The 26,820-nt window shown below is 40.2% G+C and overlaps 1 protein-coding gene across 4 annotated transcripts in view; it reads left to right on the forward strand.

Annotated features, from left to right (window-relative positions):
- The window catches only part of LOC127418326 (follistatin-related protein 5-like), a 314,771-nt gene that overhangs the window by 212,338 nt on the left and 75,613 nt on the right, over nucleotides 1-26,820 (forward strand). For all 4 annotated transcript variants that reach the window (XM_051658892.1, XM_051658895.1, XM_051658893.1 and 1 more), the window contains 3 exons: nucleotides 7,412-7,532; nucleotides 20,675-20,836; nucleotides 24,384-24,518. In XM_051658892.1, the coding sequence (XP_051514852.1) occupies nucleotides 7,412-7,532; nucleotides 20,675-20,836; nucleotides 24,384-24,518 (418 nt within the window). The remainder of the gene's footprint in view (nucleotides 1-7,411; nucleotides 7,533-20,674; nucleotides 20,837-24,383; nucleotides 24,519-26,820) is intronic.

A 26,820-nucleotide genomic window follows, 5' to 3' on the forward strand; every position in this document is an offset into this window, starting at 1 on the left:
TATTTGGAAAATGTAGCTTGTTACTGGAAATGCTACATTGTTTTTAATACAGCTGAGCTACTCTCACTACTAAGAAATGTTGCTAACTTAAAAGCATGGCTACTTTTTCTTAGTTACTGTACTACTCAACACAGGTGCACACTTTAAAAGTGTCTTTGCATTCTGTGACCTTATAAGATTCACAAATTACATTTGTCACCATATGAACCCCTTGTGTCAACCCACGGCTCCACCCCTCATGCCTCCCGTGGCTCTGCCCTCCGAGCCTACTGTGGCTCCGCCTCCAGAGTCTTCCATGGGTCCCTCTCCAGAGTCTTCTGTGGCTCTGCCTCCATAGTCTGCCGTGGCTCCGCCTCCAGAGTCTTCTGTGGCTCTGCGCCCAAAGTCTTCTGTGGCTCCGCCTGCTCCTCCTCCAGTAGCTCTGTCCACTCCTTCTAAGACTCCTCCTCCAGTGGCTCCATCTGCCTCTTCTGAGACTCCTCCTCCAGCAGCTCAGTCCGCTCCATCTGAGACTCCTCCTCCAGCGGTTCTGCCCGCTCTTCCTCAGTGGCTCTGTCCGCTCCGTCTGAGACTCCTCCTCCAACGGCTCTGCATGCTCCTCCTCCAGCAGCTCTGCCTGCTCCACCCCTGAGTCTCAAATTCCTGATCCTCCAGTGGCTCCGCCTGCTCCACCTCCAACTCCGCTCCCTGAGTCTCAGTTCCCTGCTCCTCCTGTGGCTCCGCCTGCTCCACCTCCGGCTTTGCCCCCTGAGACTCAAATTCCTGATCCTCCAGTGGCTCTGCATGCTCAACCTCCGGTTCCGCCCCTGAGACTAAAATTCGTGATCCTCCAGCAGCTCCACCTGCTCCACCTCTGTTTCCTTCTACTGAGCCTCCTGTGGCTCTGCCTCCTGTGGCCCCTCCCCCTGAACTTGCTGCGGCTCAGCCTCTTGAGCCTCTGCCTCCTGCGGCTCTGCCCCCTGAACCCTTGCCTCCTGCAGCTCGGTCTCCTGACCCTCTGCCAGTTCCGTCCTAGTCTCTTGATTCTCTGCCGGTTCTGTCCTGGTCTTCTGACCCTCTGCCAGTTCCATCCTGTTCTTCTGACCCTCTGCCAGTTCCGTCCTGGTTTCCTGACCCTCTGCCAGTTCCATCCTGGTTTCCTGATCCTCTGCCAGTTCCCTTCCTGGAGCTGCCTCCCAAACCGACGGACCCCGCTGCCTTACTGGAGCCACCTCCCAAACCTCCGGACCCATCTCCCTTCCTGGGGGGGTGTTTGTCACCATATGAACCCCATGTGTCATCCTTCTGTTCCAGAGACTTTTATGTTGAAATTGTCTAGGACTCTTAGTTTGAAGGATTGGTATTTTCCTTGTCATGTCTATGTTCCTGATTTCCTCCCTGATTGTTTCCAGCTGTCCCTAGTTTATTCATTAGGCTTCATGTGTATATATACCCCTCAATTTCAGTTGTTCCTGGTCAGTTCTTGTCTTTGTCACCCTTCAAGGCTGAAGTGTGTTGTTACTTTATCTTCTGAGTTACAATCTTCCTTGTTGTATCATCTTCATTTATTATTAAAAGAATCCTGCATTTAGATCCACCCTCTCTTCTCGTCCCTCCAACAAACGTTACAACATTGCAGACTCACAATTAAGTGTATGCGCAAGTACTGTAAGTTTAAATTTTGCTGCAACATTCTGACTTTATCAGGATGATCCCACCTAATCAGATTAAAATTAACATATTTAATCAGAACAGGCTGAATCGTCCTAGGAGGAACACTTGTCTGTTTCTTGGCGTCAGGATGTCAATGTGTTGATTCATTGTTTCAAGGCCAGTTGACCTTGCAAAAACACTGGCGTGTGAATTCATTAGTTTCATGGGGTTTTTGTTTGGACATTGATGTCATTTTCTCTCCAGCCTTTGTTTTCTTTAGAGCTGCTTGTTGTTCTACTTGCTGATACTTACTCTTTTTTTCTTTCTTGTCATTATACTTTCAAATGACTTGGTGCGATCTAATTTCGTTTCATATTCAGAGGCCCCTTTGTTTTGCCATGCACAGTCTTTATAAAATGCTTTCTCTCCACTGCTGTTTTCACTCATTAAGAGCATGTTGTGATGAAAGGGGCTTGTTTATTGGCATGTTAAAGTTTGTAAATTGTACTGAGTAGAGTTTTGCATACTGGTGCATAGTAGCACACAGCCAATCTACTGTTTTTCATTGATTATGCTTTTATAACAGATGTCTTACTGTGTGGCTATTTAAAAACAATGGGTCTCATTCAGCGATTGTGTGCATGCATGCATTTGACCATAAAAACTGAGTGCAAACATTTTCATGTGGAAATCATGATTTATCAGAAAGTTCAACATGATCACACAGAAAATCAACATGTTGCTTCCGAATGTTCGTGTACCCCTTTAAGACATTTTTGCATCAGTTTAAGCATGTACACATTTCCCTCTTGTGCTATTCTAGTGAGTCTGATTCTGATGTCTGAGAAACGGGTTTTGTCCCGTAGGAACCAGGAAATATTCACATTCACCTAAACAATTGTGAGCATGATTTAGAGGATGCATTTTTGCTTTAAAATTATTAAAAAATAAAATGTGTCCACTGATGGTTAGGTTTAGGGTTGGGGTTTGGTTTAAGGTGTAGGGTTTTTAAAATATGCATTCCTGTTGACTGTATTATATAATTTACAACAAAAAAATAAGACTTTTTTTAGTGTCACTCTGTGGACATTTCACTAAGAAACTGGAGCTCTCACGTGCTCATACATTCCACAACATTTCCAGCTTCGGCCACTGGGGCAGTGATTTGATTTTCAGTAAGCACAAACCAAATTCACCTGAAGAACCTTTGACCTACTGTTGCCAAATTCACAGTTTGATTAGTCTGAAAAGTTTGCTAATTTGTTAAAATTACAAACCACGCAAGAAAAAAAAAACAAATCACAGACTCCTGGTGGCTTTAGACACAAGGAATGTGTTAAGATTAAATGTTATATATATACACAGGTGCATCTCAATAAATTAGAATGTCGTGGAAAAGTTCATTTATTTCAGTAATTCAACTAAAATTGTGAAACTCGTGTATTAAATAAATTCAATGCACACAGACTGAAGTAGTTTAAGTCTTTGGTTCTTTTAATTGTGATGATTTTGGCTCACATTTAACAAAAACCCACCAATTCACTATCTTAAATTAGAATACATCATAAGACCACTAAAAAAAACATTTTTAGTAAATTGTTGGCCTTCTGGAAAGTATGTTCATTTACTGTATATGTACTCAATACTTGGTAGGGGCTCCTTTTGCTTTAATTACTGCCTCAATTCGGCGTGGCATGGAGGTGATCAGTTTGTGGCACTGCTGTGGTGGTATGGAAGCCCAGGTTTCTTTGACAGTGGCCTTCAGCTCATCTGCATTTTTTGGTCTCTTGTTTCTCATTTTCCTCTTGACAATACCCCATAGATTCTCTATGGGGTTCAGGTCTGGTGAGTTTGCTGGCCAGTCAAGCACACCAACACCATGGTCATTTAACCAACTTTTGGTGCTTTTGGCAGTGTGGGCAGGTGCCAAATCCTGCTGGAAAATGAAATCAGCATCTTTAAAAAGCTGGTCAGCAGAAGGAAGCATGAAGTGCTCCAAAAGTTCTTGGTAAACGGGTGCAGTGACTTTGGTTTTCAAAAAACACAATGGACCAACACCAGCAGATGACATTGCACCCCAAATCATCACAGACTGTGGAAACTTAACACTGGACTTCAAGCAACTTGGGCTATGAGCTTCTCCACCCTTCCTCCAGACTCTAGGACCTTGGTTTCCAAATGAAATACAAAACTTGCTCTCATCTGAAAAGAGGACTTTGGAACACTGGGCAACAGTCCAGTTCTTCCTCTCCTTAGCCCAGGTAAGACGCCTCTGACGTTGTCTGTGGTTCAGGAGTGGCTTAACAAGAGGAATACGACAACTGTAGCCAAATTCCTTGACACGTCTGTGTGTGGTGGCTCTTGATGACTTGACCCCAGCCTCAGTCCATTCCTTGTGAAGTTCACCCAAATTCTTGAATCGATTTTGCTTGACAATCATAAGGCTGCAGTTCTCTCGGTTGGTTGTGCATCTTTTTCTTCCACACTTTTTCCTTCCACTCAACTTTCTGTTAACATGCTTGGATACAGCACTCTGTGAACAGCCAGCTTCTTTGGCAATGAATGTTTGTGGCTTACCCTGCTTGTGAAGGGTGTCAATGATTGTCTTCTGGACAACTGTCAGATCAGCAGTCTTCCCCATGATTGTGTAGCCTAGTGAACCAAACTGAGAGACCATTTTGAAGGCTCAGGAAACCTTTGCAGGTGTTTTGAGTTGATTAGCTGATTGGCATGTCAAAATATTCTAATTTTTTGAGATAGTGAATTGGTGGGTTTTTGTTAAATGTGAGCCAAAATCATCACAATTAAAAGAACCAAAGACTTAAACTACTTCAGTCTGTGTGCATTGAATTTATTTAATACGAGTTTCACAATTTGAGTTGAATTACTGAAATAAATGAACTTTTCCACGACATTCTAATTTATTGAGATGCACCTGTATATATATATATATATGTGTGTGTGTATATATATATATATATATATATATATATATATATATATATATATACACAGTTGCAATCAAAATTATTCAACCCCCCTGACCAGAAATACATTCTGGTGACTAAAACCTCAGTAAACAAAGTAAATTTTTAATACACATTTGAGTGATTTTGAGAACAAAGAGTTCAGTTTACCCAAATTTTAAAATAAAAAATAACTAATTCTCTCCACAGATGTCATGTCAAAAATATTCGACCCCCAAAGTCAATCATTTGTGGAGCATCCTTTATCCTAAATAACAGCAAAAAATGTTTCATGTAAGTGTTCTCAGGCTTCGAACACCTCTCTATTAGAATTTTTACACATTTCTCATGAGCAAAAGCTTCCAGCTCATTGACATTCTTTGGTTTCTGTGCTGCCACTGCTTCCTTGAAATCCCAACAAAGGTTTGCAATGGGATTTTAATGGTGGACTGAAAGGGCCATTTAAGGACATTCCACAACCTATCCCTGAACCAGATTTTGGACAACTTGGATGTATCCTTGGTGTTACTGTCTTGCTGGAAAGTTCAGTGATCACCGAGCTTCAATTTACACACTGAAGGCATCACATTTTTCATGCCAAAATACCTGATACCTGAAAGAATCCATGGTGCCAGTCACATAGTCAGGATAGCCATTTCTTGCAGCCGCAAAACACCCCCATAACAGGACTGACCCACCTCCATGCTTGACTGTGGGGATGGTGTCGTTCTTGTCATCACCTTGTTATCTTACTCCAGATGTACTGCTGACCCATGGATCTAAAACTCATTTTCAGTTTAGTGTCATACGTCTATGAAACCTTCTTCCAGGACTCCACAGGTCTTTCCTAATTACTTCTTGAATATTCAAGTCAACATTTCCCTTGGTGAAGTTTTGCTTTCTTCCACACCCCAAGAAGGTTTCTGTTGTACCATATTTAAAACATGTATGAATGGTGCTGCCAACTTTGTCTATTGGAAATTGAAGTGCCTTGGAAATGTACTTTTAGCCATGACCTTTCTTATGTAATGAAATAATCTCCTCTATTAGCTTTTGAGACAGCTTATTTTTAATTGCATTTTTAGCATAGAAATATTTTTTTGCTTACAACACTAAACTTAAATTTTAAAACTTAAATAAGTGCCATTGCAGATCGATGACTTAATTTTGTTTTAAAACAATTACTTGTGTAGCCTTACATATTTAAGAAACAGCTACATGCAGTAGGGGTTGAATAATTATGACATGGCTGTATTTAAAAATAAAAAAAATCCTGCTATTTAGAAATATTAGGTTATATATTCACACTATGACTTTGAATGTGTCACTCAACTGATATAGATGTAAAGTTTAAAAAATCTGGGTCATCAGAAAAGCTTACCTTTTTTGAATAACTGAATAACTGGCTAATGAGAGCCCCAAACACGATTGTATGTATTCTAGGCATAAATAAAAGGTTTGCGTACTGTCAGGGTTTGGCATGTATGCTAATTACTAACTGCAGATGTGCTCTTCCTCGTTTAGAATAATCCAGAATTATCAACATTAGAACCTGTTGTAAATCCAGCAAAAATTTCTAATTAGAACCTTTACAATGCACCAGACTGATCACACTGTGAATTCTTTGACAGTAGGTTGAAAGTTCTGCTGGTGAAATCGGTCTATGCTTATCGAAATTTGAACTACTGCCACCTCACGTGTAAGCTGCAGTTTAAAGGTAGTGTCTACAGGGTAGCACCAAAAGTAAGTTGTATTTTTAGTTTTAAACAATGTAAACAATTTAATAAAGTCAACAGGAGTGCATAATTGAATTACTGCCCATACTCCCTAACCCAATCCCCAGCCTTAAACCTAACCATCAGTAGAGTAAAAATAATTTCAGAGCAAAAATGCAACCATCGAATCAGGCTCACCGTTCTTTATGTAAAACCGATTACTTCTTGGTTTCCATGGGACCAGAACCCATGTCTCAGAGCGAACATCAATACTTCAGGGTTTCCATGGGACCAGAACCCTTGTCTCAGAGTGAACATCATTACTTCAGGGTTTCCATGGGACCAGAACCCTTGTCTCAGAGTGAACATCATTACTTCAGGGTTTCCATGGGACCAGAACCTGTGTCTTGGAGATTGCTTGTGCAATGCATCAGCAGTGCCACAGGGAAAGGTGATATTATTTGAATTTTGGCAGTATGGGGTTGAATTCAGGGTGAACATTTAGAACATTTAGAAGCTGATTTCCTGTGATCATGTTGTATGCACATAAGAACACTTGAATGACTCAGTGTATGAAATATGAACTACTGTAGCAGTGTGTCATATAATTTTTCCAAATTTTATTTGCCTATGGGGCAGTTGTTTAGAATGCATTTTATATGGCATGTTCCTGCATACATACATAGTAGGCTCTGTAAGTTTGTTGTTTTTTTCACAGGCAGTGTGTAGAGAATAAATGGTGTGTGTAAAGCTTTAATGATGGCCTGCAGAAGAACTGACGCAAATGTCCACTGCAATCTGCTCCTATTGATTACCCTGTTTTAGCTGTCTTCATCCTCTTTCTTTCTTTCTTTCTTTCTTTCTTTCTTTCTTCCTTTCTTTCTCTCTCTCTGATTGTTTCAGTCCCTCTGTCATTTATTTTTACTGTGCCATAGAACAGAGTTCCATTGCAAGCTACCTTTTTTTTCTCTCACTCTCTATTTGCAGATTTATACATTTAAACTAATTGTATTGTTGAAGTGCACTATGACATTTACAGCTCTGAGCTGTTGTTTGCAGTTGTGTGTCTTAATCTGAAGTTTGTGTATCTTTTAACAGGATTTTGGAGATGATGGATCCCTATACATAACCAAGGTCACTACCACACACATGGGCAACTATACCTGCCACGCAGACGGCTACGAGCAGCTTTTCCAGATGCATACCCTCCAGGTTAATGGTATGTATTGTTATAAACAAACATATTTTTCCTGCGTATTCACAGCAATTGACTTCCACAGACACTCTTTCCTTTCCATCCTTATTCAGTCTTTTTTTTTTACCAGGATAAGATGACACAAAAACCATTATATGTGTACCTCATGTCAGGGGCATCTCTAGGATTTCAAAACACCAGGGACTGAGGCCAAAACAATAGGGGCAGGGCAGCTTTCTCTTTTTTTTCTCTCTCTCTCTCTCTTGTCATTATACTTTCAGATGACTTGATGCGATCTGATTTAGTTTCATATTCAGAGGCCCCTTTGTTTTGCCATGCAGAATCTTTATAAACTCTCTCTCTCTCTCTCTCTCTCTCTCTCTCTCTCTCTCTCTCTCTCTCTCTCTCTCCTGCTGCTGTTTTCACTCATTAAGAGCAAGTTGTGATGAAAGTGGCTTGTTTATTGTCATGCTTAAGGTTGTGACATGTAATGAGCAGAGTTTTGCATTCTGGTGCGTAGCACACAGCCAAACTGCCGTTATTCATTGATTGAAAGAGCATGCCTATATTTTGTTACACTGTTACATGACTATATAGCCTACAGTCAAGGGGTTTTTCTAGCCTTTCATCATTCACCCATCAAGTCACATAGTGCTGTGTTATTATGAATGGGGGTTCGGTGGCATGCTCCACCGTGAGATTTTTTTTTTTTTTTTTTTTTACAGTGTTATCCTAGTGATATTTGGAGCAGCATTTTTACATTTTCAAAGCATTTAGACTTAAGTGTTTTTTTTTTTTTGCCACAGTTGTAATAAAACTGAAGTCTGATAGATTGCTACTAATAGATTGCTTAATTTAAAACGTAACATATTTATACATTTTATATCAAAATACCACAGATACTGTTACTGCTGTAAACTCGTGATACATTTGAGTAAGGGTGATGTGTAATTTGAAAAACGTAACCTCTCTTTTCCTCGGCAGGGCTTTCTGTTCAAGAGGTTTGACTTCCTCCACAGTGCTTAAAACTAGAACATTCTCAGTAGAATTCAAATGGGTTGCATACATCTTGTCATCTGCGCCGTTATATAGAGGAAAGCCCGGTGCCTCACTTGCATAAGTAATCCACCCTGTTATACTAAAGGTTGACACATGTGCGCTCTAAAAATACAGTAGAATGAAGCAGAGCAGATCACCATGTGCGTGAGTGGTTCTGTGATGGCTCACATGAAAACCAGGCTTTAATTGTGCAACGCAAATGCACATTTCAGATGAGAAGTACAGTATATTTAGCACGTGTAAAGCCCCGAATGTGGGATGAATATAATTTAATCATCTCAACACCTGGGCAGTTGATCTGAAAGAGGCATTTGCGCTGTGCCGCTAAAGCCTGGTTTTCGCGTGAGCGTGGCACGAGCCATCACAGTACCACTGGTGCACGTGAAGTGATCTGCTCTGGAGTTCCGAACAGAAAACATTCGGGTCTAGACCAAAATCATTCGGAGCTCGAGCCCCCAATGTTTTGGCTCAGCGATGCCTCTACCTCGTGTACCTTATTGCATATTTTAAAATAAAACTTGAGAGATTGGGAAGAAGCTATAAAACTTTTACTAGGAATATGAAGGATGTGCATTTGTGCTAAATTAAAAGTGATATATTTTACATAATTTTATGCCAGCTATACCAAGGGTAAAAGGGACTTTTTGCTCTCTTACTGCCTTTTCTCTAGCCATTTCTCATTGACGCATGAAACACAAAGCAATCAAATGCACCTAACAGATAACATCACATTTTAATTGGATGAAAAACAATTGAACTTGCCTCCGGAGTTGTTGCCTAGCAATTGACTGTGGACAGAGCTAGGAAGAAATGGGAAATTAATTAGGAGTGACACTTGTTCCCCTTTTGTGCTTACAGTCACAAGGACACAAGTGGTCCCTCTTTTACCTAATTATGCTTCCTGATAACTGAGAGCCATGAAAGAGATTAAGTTACCGTGACGTCATACAGCAGACAACCATGCTTCTGGCTTCTTCAGAGCAGCAGCTTTTAATTGTGGATATGAGCAGCACTGCAGTTTTAATTATCTGCTAAGCATTATGTAATGTAACACTGTTTTTTGATAATAATAATTACAAAATTATAATAATAAAAAAAAAAAAAATCATTATTAAGGGATATTTGTGGTTTATAATGAAGAAATATATGTTGGTTCTTTTTGAGCTATTTTGTTTTGTCAGACGTATACATTAAAAATAAACCTCCATTAGACATGCTATATGTTTCTTTACTGCTCAAATTATTGGTCCATATTAAGTAAATATAATATTTAACTTGTTCAGTATTCAAACTTAATGACAGTTTCGATTAACAGTTTCGATATTCACTGCATTCAAAATAAATGTAAAGATATATTCTAGAAATATTATATTATTTTTATTTGGATATCCAAATATATATTTTACAGACAGTATGTGCAGCGATGGTGGCGATGGTTCATCCAGTTAGATCTTACATGATGGTATAAGATCATCGTTAGATCATATTTGGCCTCATATCTGTCACTTCGATTGCATGTTGGAAATTAAAGCAGCCATTTGCCATCAGAGTTTTTCTAACTCCTTTGTGAAAAATCTAATCAACCAACAGGAGCTGTGAGGTAAATGTTTTTTTAGAGCGATAACAATGATGGAGATCCATGAAACAGTAAAATTTAAAGTCCAAATCTCCAGTAATCATTTAGAAATGGGATGTTTCAACCCCACAAACAGCACTTCTTTGGCATTTTTAGCCATCAAAAACAGTTATTTTCTGGGGTGCCAAAATAATCCGGAAGTGGCTCCACCGAGCGTTTGTTTGCAAACAGTAACTTTATCTATATTGGCTGAGTTCTGAATAGTAGAGTAACATACCACTCTTACTGTCTCTGCAGTATATATTACATGTAATTGTCTGCATTGTACATACTATATACTGTAAATTGACTGTATGAATAGAACATCCGGATGACCTACAATACTACATTTTCCAAAATGTGCAGTATACAGTAGAGCACACACTGAAGTGTGCTCAACTACCTTCCATTTCCAGTGTGATGATGAATGAATCGAAAATTAGTATATCTCTCTCTTAACTCATTATTTTATCAAACTTCTAAAAGTTAAAACATTTCTACACTCAAAAATACACAAATTTAATTAAGAATGCAATATAACCTTTTTTTGCCCAATTCCCAATGCACTCTAAGTCCTTGTGGTGGTGTAGTGACTTGCCTCAATCTGGGTGGTGGAGGACGAATCTCAGTTACTCTGCGTCTGAGACCGTCAGCCCACGCATCTTATCATGTGGCTTGTTGAGCGCATTACTGTGGAGACTTCATACCATCCACCTTAGCATCCATGCACAACTCACCACATGCCACACGCCCCACTGAGAGCGAACCACATTATAGCAACCACGAGGAGGTTACCCCATGTGACTCTAACCTCCCTAGCAACCAGGCCAATTTGGTTGCTTAGGAGACCTGGCTGTAGTAAATCAGCACGCACTGGGATTCGAACTTGTGAGCTCCTGTGGTGGTAGTCAGCATCTTTACTCACTGAGCTACCCAGGCCCCCAATATAACTTTTTTAATGTGTTGTAAAATATAAGGTGAAGAGGTCATCTACTTAGCATACACATTTGAAACATCTGGCTACTGGTTCGCTTACTATTTCCTATTTTTACTATTTAAAATAGTGAGCAGTTTACTGCTATTACTTTACTGTTTACTGCAGTTACTATACTGCATAGTATTCAGTGAGTAGTAAGTTTAAATTCCATTCCCAATTAATTTCCATGTCCTCGCTTACAGAAGTTTGCAGGGGGGTTGTTTGTTTTGTTTTTCTTATTGCATCTGTGTAGTTCCAGCTAATTTTGAAACATTCATTACCTTCTCTCTGTAGCAGACAACATTTGATTCATATACTGCACAGCACATGGCAAATTATTCCTACCTTTTGACTTCAAATTGTTGTCCTTTACACCATTTCCATTATAGAATAATAGCAATATAATGAAGTTGCTTTGTTTTCCATGCAGGGTTTCATATGATTGTTAAGTGAAGTGAATAAAACAGATTAAAAAAAATAAAAAATAAAAAATAAAAAATAAAAATAAAAAACAAACAAACAATAATAAACCTCTCTATAATGTATATCTGTATGATGTATTGTATTTAGATTCAGTATATGTTTATGTGGGTGTAGTTATTTGTTAGTTTTAAAGACTTCTGCCCCATGAAGAGCACACAGAAATCTGAGAGCAGTGTTAGCTGGGGAAATGAAAGGGGTTGGACAGGTTCACAGAATCCTGTTCTCTCAGTCTTAGAGGTAGTGAAATTGAGAGGAAACTCTGATCGAAAACACTGAAAGCTCATCAGCACCAACATGTACACAAAAGCCCTGAAAAAATAACACAGACTTCTCTGTGCCACATGTAATGAACACGTTGGCACACCAAGAGAGACAAAGAGAGCAACATGAACTAATAAATCTGACTCTCAATTTCACGGAGGAACAAGTACACACAGAAAATTTATCCGTTCCAGTGATCCTGAGCCAAAACACTTGCTTATTCTCACAGAAAATCAACACAGAGGAAAACAAAGAAAAGGAGGACAAAGAAATAAAATGAGGGAGATTGGAGGAGATGAGGAGCCATGGGAATTTTGTGATAGAGCTGTCAGCTCTGATGGGTTTCACACTGGGGACAATCTCAAGTCAATCCCCAGGTAATAAAGTACACACAAGAACAGATACAGGCACACATTCACATACACAGAAAGAAAAGTTATTTCATGTGGATTTTGTTATCCTTTCTATAGGTTAAGCTTAGTAAAGAATGAAAAAGAGAACATGGGTTGTTCTTTTGTTTTTCTTATTAGACTGAAGTTATTTTGTTCTGATTAAAGACTTTTGTAATTTATAATGTCCCTCTCCAACCCCTATGCAACAAAGAAGATAATTAAAGTTAAAGAAAACCTCACTGTTTAAAAAGAGGATTTTATGTTCTCCTGTTATATTGTAATATTTATAGGGTAAAAAAAAATGCCTGTGCCTCTGCAAATTTGTGAGCCAAGTGGATTTTAAATGAAAAAAAAGAAGTGTTTATTAAGCTATGATTATTTTAGGTAAAAGTGTTTGCGTAAATGCTGTGGCAAAAATCACCCATTCTTAACTTGGTCAGTAATTTATGTGGTTGTGTGCACTCATGGAGTTGTTGCAAATCAACAGTCACTTACTGCTCTTGGCTGGATAACTTTAGTCGTTTTATAAAGAATGTATCTATTATAATTGTACTCCGAATACCAGCAATTTAAGTTATGTTATGTTACATTTCATTACTTTTTTTGCAATTTCAGAATATTTACTTGAATACTTGATACTGCTGTTAAAAACTTGAAGCACTGTTTTCTTAATTTGTATCTTTATTCTGTTGTTTTAATTTGATTTGTTGCTTGTAATTTGTTTCTTTGTTCTTACTTTATTACTGACTTTTACATGTCTTGAATAATTATTAAGAACTTTAAATAACATTTTACTTAAATTATAGTATTTTGTTACGGTGTCTAATTTGGTATTGAGAATATAGCATGGGCGCCTGCAGGATTTCATCTGAGAGTACGCACAGAAATCCGCCTATTACAACCCAATATCTAGGGGGGTCCGGGGCATTTCTTTTTCAAGATTACATATATTTAGAGATTATACATTATATATATTATATATTATATGCATTTTTATCAGTTGCACAAGTTCTTTTTAACTTGACACGGCCCTCCCGTAAGAGATGCTAAAAACACAGTAAAACGTGGCGCAGTTGTCAAAAGACATCCTTCTAGTGAATGTTTACATGGAAAATGACTGAAAAACAGTGCGAGCGGATGCAAAAAGACGTTTGGTTTGAACAGCCCGTTGTTCACATGACACAGCACTACCTGAAGTTTCTCAAAGTTAATTCTCAAAAGACAGCTTTTTGTTTCAGTTGATTGTAGGTAGGTTTTCAGTGTATCCAGCGATATTTGTTGTCTGTGTTTGTAAATATTGTAAAAAACTATATTGTTTTTCGTGATTGATATTTTCAGGTCAATCAGAGCGCTCATGGTACGCACAATGCATATGGCCGTAGAGCTGCAGGCGCCACCGGAGAATAGTAAAATTGCTTTCATACGTAAGCTCTCTATAGGTTCGTGAGTGCGCAAAGCACAGCACTACACACTACGTCTGTGCATAACATCTTATCCAATTTTTGTGAGACCACTAATTCTAAATACAATTTTCGTGTCAGCGCAAAGCACAAGTGGGCATGGGTGGGAGTGTTTGCGCAATCTGTGGGTGTATGCACGCAAACTCTGGGTGTATTGTATGTTAATGAAATGGCGCAAAGTGCAATTTCTATTTTCCTGAGAAATAGTTCATTGCACTAAGACGTTTCAAAACCACGTCTTATCTCAGCGCAATGTTTAAACTCAGTTCCGGCTTTTGCAGTTTGGAGATTACACCAGCAGATGGTAAGAAAGTTCATGTCCAAACTCTTAAAATATGGTGGAACATCAAATTAGGTCCCTGTCAATCACTGTTGTAGCCATTTTATGCAACAAAAATGTATGAGATATGTTTTAAACTATCTATAGTTCATGATTTATTTTTCAGTTATTATTAATATGATTATATTTACAGTTTTATTTATAGTCTAATTTATATTGGTATGTTTCCACCTGTTGTCATCGAGTGATTTTTAAGTCACTGCAAAAGGGGCCAGTGGAAGAAGTTGGAGAGGGTAAAATGTTTGTATTTGATAGGATTTTTTTAACACTTCGTTATTTTGATTATATTTTCATTTAGTTTGAAGTGTCATTTGAATTCAGTAATATATTTGGTTACATTTTTTTTGTGTTTCATTAAACAAATTAACTTTTTCTAAATCAAAATCAACTGGTAGAAGTGAAGTGCGTGACGATACAACCACTGTTAATACTAGCCATGGTTTGTGTGTCAGTAGATAAAATTATTAATAATACTTATATTCTCTATAATTTAACGGACCGTACATCTAAATTCTGACGAGAAACACATTTTCCAAGCATATAAAGGAGTGTGTCACTGTCATAGAAATATGTCCAACAATCATCAAGGATGCAGTTAATGCACAAAAGAACATACATTTCTATTCTTCTAATTCATACAGTCTGTTTACCAACTTCCTATGAATGTGCTGTCTTCAGGGGCAGACTGGCCATAGGGAGAACCCAGTGGGCTGGCTGCAAAATGGGGTCTAATGGGGCCGAACACCACCCCCCCCCCCATAACTGAAAGATACACAAATTATTTGGAATCGAATCGAATCAAAATCAGAATTGTATTGATATCCAGCCCTGCTGTCAAGATCAGTTGCAATTTTTGTTTATAGGTTGATTTCCATTCCTTTCCTTTGGTTTGAGTTCCTGTAGCTCAACCTTTAGATCACGGCAAAGTCATGGGTTCAGTTCCTAAGGAAACATGTATGTTGATGAATGTGTACCTTGAATCCACTGTATTCTGCTTTAGATAAAATCTTAAAATAAGTCATTTCTTTATACATTTTGTGCATTGAAAATCAGATGTGAGTGGTTTTACTCGCCCTTTCTTGAGCTCTCCAAATTGTGTACAGTGCTAAAAATGAAGAAATGCTGATATGCTTTCTTAAATTTCCTTTATGCATGGCTTTGTTTTTACATGGTTTTATTGTTTATCATAATTCTCTCATTAACAATGAGCTGATCTTGGAACATCAAAAGGGCCTGAGCTTGCGATTTTACATGAAATGATTTCTGGTTTCAAATTGTGAGTTGAACTCCATAGTAAATAGAGTCCCAAAGGCCAGAAGCCTCAAATTCTAGTTCCTGTGCTTTGAAGCAAAGCATTTCATTAAATCTGCCCCCATGTGTGCCACAAAATGGTGCCCTTGGCACCACTGTTCAATAATAGCCTCCATTTTTTAGCAGAGCATTCTAAATGAAGTGAGCTGATTAGAAATAGAAAATAAATATGATTTATTTATTGTTCCTGATGTTTATTTCTCTCTTCCTAAGAGATATCTCATGAAATTAATGATCCTTGATTTACAAATACAATTTATGATAACAGCTCAGCAGCAGTCCTCTCCATCTCATTTAATAATGTGCAGTTTGTGCTGTTTTCATGCTAACAAACCTTACTTGGGGCAAATATAGGCTATTGTTTGATTGTAACGAACTGGCCATGGAGACCGTGTTAGGATCCACGTACAGGAAGGTTATTAAAGTACACAAGTAAACAATCCAAATCGGCAGGCAAATAGAAGTAGTTGTTAAGCAGGTGGTATAATCCAATAAACCAAAAAGACAGTCCAACAAGGCAAACAAAACAAAGGGGTATCCAAAGGCAGTAAATCCAGGAAAACGGGCAATGGTCATAACAAGAGAACAATCAGCAATGGCAATGGAAAAACACTTGGTAAGGCAGGGTAAACTGGCAATACTTCGTAATGAACAATGGAACAGCATGGTATTTTTATAGTTCAAAACAGGAAGTCACCAAAGAAGAAATGGAACAGAGTTAGTATTCGGGAGAGGGCTCCCTCTGGTGGTTGGTAGAAGGGGTAACAACCTCAGATGTTACAGAAACCCCCTGGTGGAGGCTCAGAATCCGTGGTTCCAGAGCCAGACACCGGGTGGATGGGTTTCAGCAAAGACACATGGAAGGAAGGAGAGATGTGGTAATTAGCAGGAAGCTCTAAACGGTAGGTAACTGGGTTTATTTGACGGATAATTCTGAAAGGACCCACATACCTTGGACTGAGCTTACTGCAGGGTAGCCGCAACTTGAGATCCTTTGTGGACAACCAGACCCTCTGTCTTGGCTGATAGTTGGGATGGGGGCGCCTCCGTCGGTCAGTCTGGAAGCATTGTGCTCTGATCGCTCACTGTAGCCGGACATGTGCGCAGTCCCACACCCTCTTGCTTAGCTTTATCCAATCGTCCACTGCTGGCACCGTAGAAGGTTGTCCTGACCAAGGAAACATTGGAGGTTGGTAGCCCAGCACGCATTGGAAGGGGGTTAGACCCATAGAGGTATGAGTGAGGGAATTCTGTGCATATTCGGCCCAGGGCAGGAAATAGCTCCATTTCTCCTGTTCATGGCTACAATAACTCTGAAGATATCTGCCTATCTCTTGGTTTAGACGTTCCACCTGTCCATTGGCCTGAGGGTGGTAACCAGAGGTGAGACTCACATTGATATCCAGTTGTTTGCAGAAAGCCTGTCAAACTCAGGACGTGAACTGTGGACCTCTATCAGACACAATGTCCTCTGATATTCCATAGACCCTAAAGACTTGGTGAAACAAAGCATTAGCGGTTTCCATGGCAGTGGGTAAACCCTTGAGAGGGACAAGTCTACATGATTTAGAAAATTGATCTATTATTACCAGAATGGTAGTGTTACCATGGAAATTTGGCAGGTCTGTGACGAAGTCGATGGACAAGTGGGACCATGGTCTTTGTGGTATTGGCAGTGGTTGAAGCAACCCCGTGGGCAGTTCTCTGGGGTCTTGGATTGGGCACACACCAGACAAGACTTTACATAGTTAGTTACATCATGAATCAAAGTTGGCCACCAGAAGGAATTACACACCAGGGTAACAGTTCTTTGGATGCCAGGATGTCCAGTGCTCAAGGAAGTGTGGACCCATTGGATAGTCCTCTGACGTAGAGCTTGGGGTACGTAGTGCTTGGTCGGGGGGCAGTTAGGAGGTGATGGTTCATGCTGTTGTGCTTGTTGTATCTCCTCCATGATGTCCCAACTAATCAGTGATATGATGACAGATGGTGGCAGAATGGACCCAGGGTGAGGTTGGAGGTAGGGTGGATCATGTCTGCATGAAAGTGCATCTGCCTTGCTGTTCTTCCTGCCAGGGCGGTAAGTGACTGTAAAATTGAATCTGGTGAAAAACAATGACATGGGTTCAAACTCTGGGCTGCCTTGATATATTCAAGATTTTTGTGATTGGTGATAACCTGGAAAGGGTGGACTGCCCCCTCTAACCAGTGACGCCATTCCTTGAGGGCTGCTTTCATGAAAAGTAATTCCTTATTTCCCACATCATAGTTACATTCTGCAGAGTTAAATTTTCTGGAGAAAAAGGCACAAGTGTAAAGCTTGCCTGGTGTTCCGTGACGTTGTGACAGCACCGCTCCAATCCCGCAATCTGAAGCATCTACCTCAACGACGAAGGGAAGATTGGGGTCAGGATGTTTCAGTATCAGAGCGGTCATGAAGCTTGACTTGAGGGAGATGAAGGCCTGGTATTTGGCATCGTTCCAAGGCAATTTGTTGGGCTTTCCCTTGAGTAACGACATGAGTGGGGCTGCAGTGATGCTGTAATTCCTGATGAAATGGCGATAGAAGTTGGCGAAGCCCAGAAACCACTGTAGTTCCTTGATTTTTGAAGATCGAGGCCATTCGGTGACTGCTGTTATCTTAGAGACATCCATTTCTACACCTTGGTGGCTGATATTGTAGCCTAGGAAAGTGGTATGGAACTCACATTTTTCTGCCTTGGCAAATAGTTGGTGTTCCTGGAGACGTGATAGAACTGTCTTGATCTGCTGGATGTTGTTCCATATCTTGTGAGTAGATGAGGATGTTGTTAATGTATGCCACCACACAATGATTCAGTAAGTCTCTGAATATCTCGTTGATAAAAGACTGGAAAACCGAGGGCACGTTAGCAAGTCCATATGGCATGACCAAATATTCATAGTTCCCCCTGGTGGTGATGAAAGCAGTTTTCCACTCATCCCCTTCTCGGATCCTGAGGAAGGTTATAAGCACTTCTCAGATCAAGTTTGGTATAGATCTTTGCCTCACGGAGTTGTTCAAGGGCTGAGGGGATAAGCAATAATGGGTAAAGGTACATTATGGTGACAGAGTTCAGGCCTCGATAGTCGATACAAGGATGTAGACCTCCATCCTTCTCTACGAAAAAGAACCCTGCAGTAGCTGGGGAGGTAGAGGGACGGATATAACCGGCAGCAAGGGCTTCCTCAATGTAATTCTCCATGGCAAGGGTCTCCAGTTGTGACAATGCATATGCCTTGCTTCTCGGTGGGGCTGTATTGGACAGAAGTTCAATGGCGCAGTCCCATGGACGTTGAGGAAGTTGTGTAGCTTTGATTGTGCTAAACATTTCACTGTACTCTACTATACTCCTTGGAGATCGTGGGCTCCTTCTGTGATTCGGGGCTCTCAATACTGGTGATAAGGCATGGAAACAGAAACATGGAGACAATGTTTGTGACTATGACCATTGCGTGAGCTCACCTTGGTTCCAAGATATCGATGGGTCATGGATGGCCAGCCAGGGATGACCCAGGATAAGAGCATGGTTGGGTGAGTTAATGACATATGGTGAGATTTTTTTCTACATGAAAAAGTCCAACCTTGATGGTTATCGGAACAGTCTGTTGAGTTATGCCAGTACCAATAGGAGTGTTGTCAACAGTGGTGATGTTAATCGTTGGGGAGCATTGAATGTTGGGTATGTTGAATTCTTGTACAATCTCCTGATTAATGAGATTTACAGCAGCACCAGAATCCACTAAAGCTGTAATATATTTTACATGATCACCAATGGAGACCTCTACAGGTAATAGAAAATTATGTGAAACGTGTGATACAGTGTTTATTGTACTCACATTTTACCTTGACTCAGGAGAACTTGATTTCTTGTATGGACATGCAGCATTGAGATGACCTGGTGAGCCACAATAAAAGCAAAGGTTTTCGTTGTGTCGACATCGGCGTTCCTCCATGGAAACTTACATGGGTTCGGGTGATACAGTGGATGCCTGGGCCTGTACTGAGACTGTAGAATTTGAGGCGAAGTGAAACTGAGGCCGTGAAGCATTTTGAAGCAGTTTATCCATCTTGATGGCCATGGTTATATATTCAGAAAGAGTAGTACCTTCACCCTTACAGGTCAGCTCCATCCTGAGTTTTAGGTTAAGCCCCTCATGGAAAACAGACTTCAGAGCGACATCATTCCATCCACTCTGAGCCGCTAGTGTCCTGAACAGAACTGCATAATCCGCTGCTGATCGATGACCCTGGCGTAGATGACGCAGCTGAACAGAGATATCTTGGCCACCTGCTGGATATTTGAAGACTTCGTGGCTTTGTTGAACGAAGTAATCAAATGAAACCTGGATTTTAGGATCTTTATCCCAAACAGCGGCGGCCCAATCGAGAGCTTTGCCGGTAAGCAGTGACATCATAAAAGCACATTTTCTGGCATCTTTATCAATGATTCAGGTTGAATTGAGAGATATACTTTGCATTGTCGTAAAAAAAACCCAGCATTTTTCAGCAGAACCATCAAACTTATCAGGTAGAGCAAAGCTTACCGGTTTAGCACGGGGAGCTGGCAGTAAGTGAATGTATTGTGTTAAACATTAATTGTCAGCTCGTAGGTTGTTCAGCTGGTCTTGGTAACCCCTTAATACCTCGCACTGGTGCACGAATGCAGCCTGGAGCTGTGAAACTTCCATTGGATCCATGTTAGGCGAAGTATTCTGTAACGAACTGGCCATGGAGACGGTGTTAGGATCCATGTGCAGGAAGGTTATTAAAGTACACAAGCAAACAATCCAAATCGGCAGGCAAATAGAGGTAGTGGTTAAGCAGGCGGTATAAACCAAAAAGACAGTCCAAAAAGGCAAACAAAACAAAGGGGTATCCAAAAGGCAGTAAATCCAGGAAAACGGGCAATGGTCATAACAAGAGAACAATCAGCAATGGCAATGGAAAAACGCTTGGTAAGGCAGGGTAAACTGGCAATACTTCGCAATGAACAACGGAACAGCATAGTATTTATATAGTTCAAAACAGGAAGTCACCAAAGAAGAAACGGTACAGAGTTTGGGAGAGGGCTCCCTCTGGTGGTTGGTAGGAGGGGTAACAACCTCGGATGTTACATTGATCATCAATACTGTACTAATGCAAGGCAAAAGAAATAAGGACATTTAAAAAAAGAAACACACATTGTATTTTGTCATTCTAAAAATGTATTCTGCTTACTCTCGTTTTATTTACACTGTTCTCTCATAGTGCCTCCAGTTATCCGGGTTTACCCAGAAAGTCAGGCGCGTGAGCCAGGAGTCACAGCCAGTCTGCGGTGTTATGCTGAAGGCATTCCTGACCCACAGCTCTCATGGCTGAAGAATGGAATGGACATCACCACAAAACTCTCCAAACAACTCACACTTCAGGGTAAACCAAAATACCACAGTGTAACAGTGTTACAATATGTCATGAAACACTAACCGATATCGTTAAACTACTCACCTCCCTAATTCCTCAAAAGTCAGTTTCCCAACTTCCTGCATTTTAATGTGTATTGAAGAGTGCAGGAAGACTGATTCAGTAGATAGCTAATATTTTATGATAGCTTAAATTAAGACTTTCCAGTGCTCTTCAATGTATTAAGGCATTTATTAAGGCTTTTAGGTGAAGTTTGTCATTTTTACGCTACTAAAAGCACCAAACTGAAATGTAAAAATTATAACCATTTTCATACAAGTTTCAGACACTCTCTCTGTCTGCCATTGGTCAAAAAACAGGTAGTCTCATCACCAAACTCATGGCATTGTTTGAGTTAACGTTCCATGGAACATTTTACTTTAAAATGTTAAACACCTTTTTACTGCCATAGGTCCACACCATCGGTGGGTGTGACTCGGTGCTCCACCTACTTTGACTAATTTCTTCACTCAGTTGAGAGAGATCAGACAACATTAACATACTGGAATGCAGAGTTAACGAGATGGTGGAAACTTACCTACATCCGTACAATCATTCACATTGAGGTTTTACAAGATCTTGTCCTGTTATTTTTTTGTTTTAGAAGTCTGCGAATGTCCATAAATTACAATAACACAGGGTAACTGGTGCAGAAAATAGCCACGGATCGTGAGAGCGTGATAGCATTAGCATTAGTGCAATGATTGCATAATGTAAACATGACTAGTTTCAAATGTTCTACTGCAAATACAGTATATTACTTTAAAGGGTCATGATATGCCTTTTTTATTATTATTATATTATTATTAATATGTTCCTTGAGGTTCACTTTTAATATTAGAAAAATTTTTTGCACAAAAAACAGTCATATCTTTTTTAAAACATGATAAAATTCCTCCCTAATTCTGACCCTCTGTCAGAAATGCTTTGGTGCTGCTTCTCCTTTAAGACTTGACAGTATACGCCCACTTTTATGATTGAAATTGTTTTAATGTTTTGAAATTTCTCCACTTGGCTACAGTACAATGATTTGTTAAAAGATCAAGGAAAATTTTATTTCTCATGATTATTTTAAATCATCAATGAGTGGTTAAAATGGCTTTTACTGATCTTGTGTTGATTCCATTCATAGAATGAGGCAAGAAGTAATTTATAACAAATGTTAATTTCACATTGGTTAATGTTTTACAATATGTAGTCCATTGTCAGGACATCTGTGACAGCTCTCTTGCTTTGTTATGAAGGAGGAAGCGGAAGCCGGGCAAACAATCCAACGTAATTCTTTATTTACAACAATCTTTCAGGGTAACACACCCAAACTGATGGCTTTTCAGCTCAATCAATGTCACACACAGTCAGCTTTGTGTGTGTGTGTCTCTCTCTCCTCTGATGGTCTGGATTGCCCATTTTATCCCTCTCCATTCTCACTGCAAACACAAAACAGCTGTTAGAGGTGATTTCCCACAGGTGTCAGTCCTTACCATTCTGTCTCTCCTGGCCTTGCTCTCTGCAAAAGTCGTTCGGCCATGCCCCCATAACCACAACATCGTACATATCATTTTGACTCTTCTAAACACAGGCCCCAGCACCTTGGGCGGTATCCTAAACAGTATACCTTTCCTCAGCTGTTTCAACCTTCTTTTTAGCTTTGAGCGAAGAACATAGAGGAACTTCGCAGTGTGTATACCTGAGCCTTAAGTCTGGTGGAAATTTGCAAAATGTCTGAAAGTAGATTCCATATGTCAGTATATTACAAAAGCCTTTACACTAGCTAATTTCAGATCTAAAATGTTTTACCCATGTCTCTATACCCGAGCATGTGAGCATCAAAAGTCATCGCTCCGCTCCTTGCTCACGCATGCTCATGAGTGAGAGTGATGTTGGAGTGGAGCGGCATGAAATGAGAAAGAAATTGGACCGAATTTCTCTGTCAACATCAGGTTTGCATCAGGTACAAAAGAAAATCCCTTGTCATATTGGCATATGACCCAATATTTAATTGTGCAAATAACAACTGCACAAACAATGCCTTGGTGTAGGCTACTAAAAAAACAAAAAACAAAAAAAAAATAGCCTTATTTTCTCTGCATTATTTGGACATGGTTATTTTATATGGAGACATGGGGTAATTTAACAGCCTAATTAACTTCTCATTTATTTTAATCCCGTGCTAATTGTTCATGTCAGTAATTTTTCCAGACTTTTTGCAGGATATGCGTTCCTGCACCGGGAAAGATAATAGCGTCTTTTACCTATCAAAAGCACATTAAAAATAACCCCGGTTATTCTTATCCCATGAGAATTGACATGCTGGTAAAAAAGCCGGTGAATCTCCACTCTCCAGCCAGTGAACCCTTTAACTCATTGTTTCTAAAGTGTCTGAAGTGGATGTTGGTCATTGAGAAGACACCAGAAAATGTAAGACGCTCTTCAAACCTTCATCTATCGCATGATTTCTTTAGATTAGGAAATTTAGAAAAGATTGTCTATATTTTTAATTCTTGTCTATATTTTTAATTCAAGAATCTACTGTAGGATTACTGGCTTGCTAATGTAAACAGTTCTGTTGTATTTTGCCAGATATTCAAGTCAGTTTCTTCTAATAATCCCAGATACATGTGAACATGTTTAATCCTTACTTTATAATTAATCAGCACAGCTAAATAGCATAAATTTTCTGATGGGTCAGTTACACGTGACAGCAGTGTGTAAGTGCAGTCGACACTCATCTCTGTGATTTATACAGACATCACTTATCCAGTGTGAATCGATGGTTAACTTTACAGTCGTCCACGGTTGCCTAATAAAATTATTGTCCGGGAAACTAATCTGTGTTTTGAACTGCCTTTGTGCTCTCACCCCACTGTAGTCTGTTGTTGTAATCGGCACTTGTCACCATTAGCTAGCGAATCACACCGAGTTTAAACGCTGCCTCATCTCTGATAATCCACTCTGTTTCAAATCTTGGACCTAATACAGCCGCCAACACCAGATATTTGTCAGTGTAGAAGCACACACATATTAATGTGGCCGCACGAGAAATGTAGCGCATTCTGGTAGGAGCGGAAAGTGAGCTCCTCGTGAGCAGCTGGAGCGAAGCTGAGTGCAGTCTCATTAAACGCAGTGAAATTCTGATCGCTACACTCCGCTCACCTGCTTTGCTCTATACAAGCAGATAGATTCCTGTCTTTCTGAAGAAGCTTTTTTATAGACTCATGCTGCTGCTGGTTGCACTGTTGTGAAAACTGGCATGTTTGCCATGGTCTAAATCCTATCTGAATCCCACAATCCTCCCTGTGGTGGATCTCATCAACAAACATTCCTCCACAGTCAGTCGTGCACACTAAACCTAACAAGACAACTTGAGAATGATATAATGTTTTAGCTGTTATCATAAAACATTTCACTATGCCATTAGAAGGACTTTGTTGCACTGTTTCTGTCAAGAGTGATTTAGTAGAGGTGATGGGTGAAAAGTTCACTTCAGTCTTTCATTCCTTCTTTTTTTCCTTTTTAGCTAATGGAAGTGAGGTGCACATCAGTAACGTTCACTTTGAAGACACCGGGGCTTACACCTGCATCGCCCGTAATGAGGCAGGTGTGGACGAGGATATCTCTTCTCTGTTTGTGGAGGACTCGGCTCGGAAAACACGTATGTATAAGTTATGATGTGCAGTACATCTTTCCTTATAATGGAGCTTCACTTCCAATTTCATTATTCATCGAACTGAATATTAATAGTTTATAAACTTCTAATGTAATAATAGAAAGAGAAGAAGATTGAATAATGGAAGAACAGTCCCAGTGGTCTGATATTTCACTGTTATCAGTAATTTTCTGGCACTTTAGATAAAAGAAAAAAAAATGTGATGGTCAATTATAGAAATATTAAAGAATAATGTATTAAACACAAAATCCACTACAGTATTTATTACAGTTTATTATCAATTATCAAGTTTTTCCAATTAAATAAGTAAATAGTTGTTGACAGGGATACATATTTTCTGAGATTATCTTTCTTTTAAAGTTTTTGTTAATTTCTGCACCATTATAGAGGCACCAAACAGAATCGAAAAAAAGATTACTTCTGTCTTCCATTGCTTGAAAAACTGGTAGACCTGCCCCAAATTCACACAGTTCATTAAACCAGTGTTGTTATGTCACACACAGTCCGACCACTGAAACAAATAGATTGTAATTTCATTTCTTGCCACTTGTGACGCAAAGAAAAACACATTACCTTTAAACCATCTCAAACTGGGCTTCACTAATGGTTATTAGGTGATGTGATTGTAAAGCCCCGTTCACAATGCCAACAACACACAGTGACAAAGCGACAGGATCTCATACATTTTCAATGAGAGCAGAGTGACTTCTGGGGACATGAGCGACAGAGACTGTTGGTGACAAGATGTGGGCGTTGCGAGTGATACAACAAAGTTCAGAAAAGTTTAACTTCATACAAATGACAAGCATCATTCGAGAGTGTAAAAAAATTATTTTCTGTTCTCGGAATGAGGAAGCGGGAGATGACGTTTCGTTCCAAATACAGTCTTTATTTTGATACTTTTCAGTATTTTTTTTACACTCAAGGTTTGCGTTTCAGCAGAATGCTCTTTGGTTTACAAACACACACACACACACACACTGGAAGCTCAGCTCTCTTTCATCCCCAAGCTGCCATCTCCTCCCCTTTTATCTCCGTGTCACAGCTCACTGGGAATACAAACAGGTGTTAGCACATGTAGAAATCCTTAACCACTCAGTCTTCCCGAACCTCACTCTCAAAAGATCGGCGCTCGATCATACTCCTGCCTCCACATACCCCCACCGCCCGACTCAGGCTGGGGAGCCATTCGGCCTACCACCAACTTCTCCCCCCATTTCGAGAGAGAAAATTGGCCACAGACAATTTAAAGGGCTGAAGTGCTCAAAGCATTGGTATCCTTCATGCGGTGGAGCCGTTGGAGCAGTGCATGATCCAAACAAAGAGTGAAGGCCCTCCCAAGCAGGTAGTACCGGAGGGTGAGGACCGCCCATTTGATGGCCAGGCACTCATTCTGTATCATGCTCCGTCCACTAGACCAGGTCTGGTGTCACCCTTTTAGTGAGATCAGTCAGTGGGCTGGGGACATCCAAATATTTAGGTACAAACCTACGATAATAGCCAGCCAGCCTCAGAAACAGTCTCACCTCCTTTTTGGTCTTGGGTCTCAGACAAGCCACAACAGTTGCTGTCTTATCAATTTGGGGACGCTGTTGTCCATGACCCAAGTGGAAATCCAGATACCGTACTTCCACCTGTCCAACTGCACACTTCCTCGGGTTCGCTGTGAGTCCCGCCTGTCTCAGCAATCTCAGAATGGCACTCAGATGCTTGATATGCCGCTGCCAATCATTGCTATAAATAATAATATCATCCAGGTATGCAGCAGCATATGCAGCGTGCGGGCGGAGAATTTTGTCCATGAGTCGCTGAAAAGTCACTGGGGCCCCAAACAAACCGAACGGAAGGGTAACGAATTGGTGTAAGCCAAAAGGAGTGGAAAAAGCCATTTTTTCTCAGGACATGGGAGTGCCAATATCCCATCGTAAAAATCCAGTGTCGAATAAAAGCGAGTCGCACCTAACCGATCGAGTAGTTCGTCAATGCAAGGCATTGGGGACATGTCAAATTTAGACACTGCGTTAACTTTTCTATAGTCCATGCAAAACCGGACTGACCCCACCGGGCTGGCCCAGTCACTGTGGGACTCCTCAATTACTCCCATATCAAGCATGGTCGTGAGTTCTTCCCAGACCACTTTTTTCTTGTGTTCCGTAACCTATAGGGGTAGGAACGTACCACCACCCCTAGTAGTAGTCTCAATGGTTCGTACGACTGGGTAGAGGCGAAAACATGTTGGAAAACTCCTTTTTCAACCTGGCAACCTCATTGACTTGGGACGGTGAGA

The sequence above is a fragment of the Myxocyprinus asiaticus genome, chromosome 27 (genome assembly GCF_019703515.2).
Source record: "Myxocyprinus asiaticus isolate MX2 ecotype Aquarium Trade chromosome 27, UBuf_Myxa_2, whole genome shotgun sequence".
Taxonomy (NCBI): domain Eukaryota; kingdom Metazoa; phylum Chordata; class Actinopteri; order Cypriniformes; family Catostomidae; genus Myxocyprinus; species Myxocyprinus asiaticus.